At 60.4% G+C, this 2,313-nt stretch overlaps 1 protein-coding gene across 1 annotated transcript in view; it reads left to right on the top strand.

Moving 5' to 3' along the window:
• Positions 1-1,507, top strand: part of LOC104526590 (myotubularin-related protein 9-like) — a gene marked incomplete at its 5' end in the record, with an annotated part of 3,543 nt that extends 2,036 nt beyond the window's left edge. The window contains 5 exons of the mRNA XM_029085490.1: positions 102-295; positions 418-559; positions 658-878; positions 1,057-1,208; positions 1,344-1,507. Of these exons, the coding sequence (XP_028941323.1) occupies positions 102-295; positions 418-559; positions 658-878; positions 1,057-1,208; positions 1,344-1,507 (873 nt within the window). The remainder of the gene's footprint in view (positions 1-101; positions 296-417; positions 560-657; positions 879-1,056; positions 1,209-1,343) is intronic.
• Positions 1,508-2,313: the final 806 nt, after the last annotated feature.

Here is a 2,313-nt window from a genome sequence, read left to right as displayed (position 1 = left end):
GTGGGGGGGTGTGCGGAGGCCTGGCACTCTCATTACACGGGTGATCACACTGCCCTGCCAATGCCATGGGGATTCCAGCCCCCCAAAAAAGGCTCACCAAGCCCCCGACATCACTTTCCTCCCCTCTCAGAGGTCGCCCGCTGCAGGAGAGCTTTATTAAGCTGGTGGAAGCCTGCAATGACATCTCCATCAACATGGACCGGTGGCTGAGCCGGCTGGAGAGCTGCCGCTGGCTGAGCCCCGTCCAGGCAGCAGCCCTGAGCACGGCCTGCCTGGCCGCACAGTGCATGGACAGGTAAAGTGGGGGCTGCCCCACGGCCCCCACTTTCCCCCTTGCAATGCCCTCAGTGTGGCACAAACCTTGGGCATCATCCTGGGCTTGCTGGCACAGCCCCAATCGCCTGTGCTTGCCCGCAGGGAGGAGGCCAGCGTGCTGGTGCACGGGGCAGAGGGGACAGACACAACGCTGCTGGTGACAGCGCTGGCCCAGGTGATCCTGGACCCATCCTGCCGCACACTGGTGGGCTTCCAGGGGCTGCTGGAGCGGGAATGGATTAAGGTGAGACTGGTGATCCTGAGGGGGCTGGGGACCCCCATCCTGGCTGGGAACCCCTCGCTCCCCTTCACCCCCATTATTCCCTCTGTGGGGTCCCGCAGGCCGGCCATCCCTTCCACCTCCGCTGTGCCCACTCTGCCTACTCCCACGCCCGGCTGAAGCAGGAGGCGCCGCTGTTCCTCCTCTTCCTCGACTGCGTGTGGCAGCTGAGCCGCCAGTTCCCCTTCTCCCTGGAGTTTGGCGAGCGCTTCCTCCTCACCCTCTTTGACAATGCCTACGCCTCGGCCTACGGCACCTTCCTCTGCAACAACGAGAAAGAGAGGTGAGTGGTGCAGGGGACAGGGACAGCACTGTCCCTTAGCGATGCTGTGGTCATTGCTGTGCCCTTGGGGCAGACCCTGCAGGACAGGGCAGAGCAAAGCCCTCCCAGTCACAGCTTGGGTCTAACTTGGCCCCACAACCCCTGGCAGGGACTGAAACGTGTCTCCACTGTCCTGTAGGTGCCTGTGTAAAGTGAAGGAGAGCACACACTCCCTCTGGGCCTGGCTGAACCAGCCTGGGGAGAAGAAGAAGTACCTGAACCCTCTTTACTCGCACAATGTCCTGGTTATCTGGCCCTCTGTTGAGCCCCAGAGCATCCAGCTCTGGCAGGGTAAGCTGGGTCCAGTGCTCTCCAAACTCATCTTCAGCTCTGAACTGGCCTGGGTGAGGGAAACCTGCTCTGCTTTTCCCTCTCTCGACAGGGCTATGGCACAGCTGAAATAACACACAGCCCCTTCTCTCCTAGGTTTATTCTTCCGCTGGATCCGTTCATCCCAGTACCTGGACGAGGCCTGGGCAGAGATCCAGCGGTTGGCAGAAGGCAACGACCCCTCTGTCAAGGAGAACACAGGGAACAGGCTGAGCCAGTCGCTCTCCGACCCCGCTGCCCAGATGGAGAATGAGAGATGAAGGGCAGCGTGGGCAATTCGGTCCTTAGGGGCTGCTGGACCAAGGTGACACCGCAGCTTTCTGCGGGAAGCTCTGTGCAGGACACGGGCCCCACAGAGCTCTGGGCTGGGGGGACACACTCCCTTCCACAGCCTCTGGGCTGCACAGGCTGAGCTGGTTTCAGTAAAGAGCTCTGTCTCACAGCCAACACCTGCTTTTCTGCTCTTCCACAGGGGCAGGAGCAGCCCCTCTCCCTCCCAAGCAGGGCTCCTTCCCGCTCTCTTTCCCAGCAGGATTTCAGCAGCACTCGTACCCAGATCGCCAGCAGAGCAGAAGGGCAGCAGCATCAGCCCCCAGCAGCTCCTACCACAGTGTGCCCGGCTCACAGCCCCTGCCCAGCTGCCAGGCAGGGTCAGCACAGCAAAAACTACGCAGCAGAACACACACTAAACCTGCAACACCCCTCCACAAAGGGCACGCTGGCTGCGGATAAAGTGTTGCGTCAGTCGCTCCGAGCTGGGAGCCAGGCCATGAAATCTGCCCTTGAACCTAGTTCCGAGGAAGGAAAGAGATAGAAACCACCCCTGCAGACAGACAGACACAGGGCGAGAGGGCTGGAAGGATGAGGATTTGCAACACAAGCGTCCTCGTGCAGGAAATAACTGTTCAATGAGGAAAGTTGGCTCAGGGTCAGTCCAACAAATAAACAAAAGCAGCAGAACTGGGCGCCGCGTGCGTGTCATCTGGAAAACAATGCCTGGCTGCTGCACTTCCAGCCTGTTCACACTTCAGAGCAGGACTTGAACCCCAAGTGCAGATCCTCCCTG

This window comes from Antrostomus carolinensis, unplaced genomic scaffold (assembly GCF_000700745.2).
Source record: "Antrostomus carolinensis isolate BGI_N321 unplaced genomic scaffold, ASM70074v2 scaffold19780, whole genome shotgun sequence".
NCBI lineage: Eukaryota > Metazoa > Chordata > Aves > Caprimulgiformes > Caprimulgidae > Antrostomus > Antrostomus carolinensis.
Note: the sequence above shows the minus strand (reverse complement) of the source record. Positions and strands in the feature narration are given on the sequence as shown.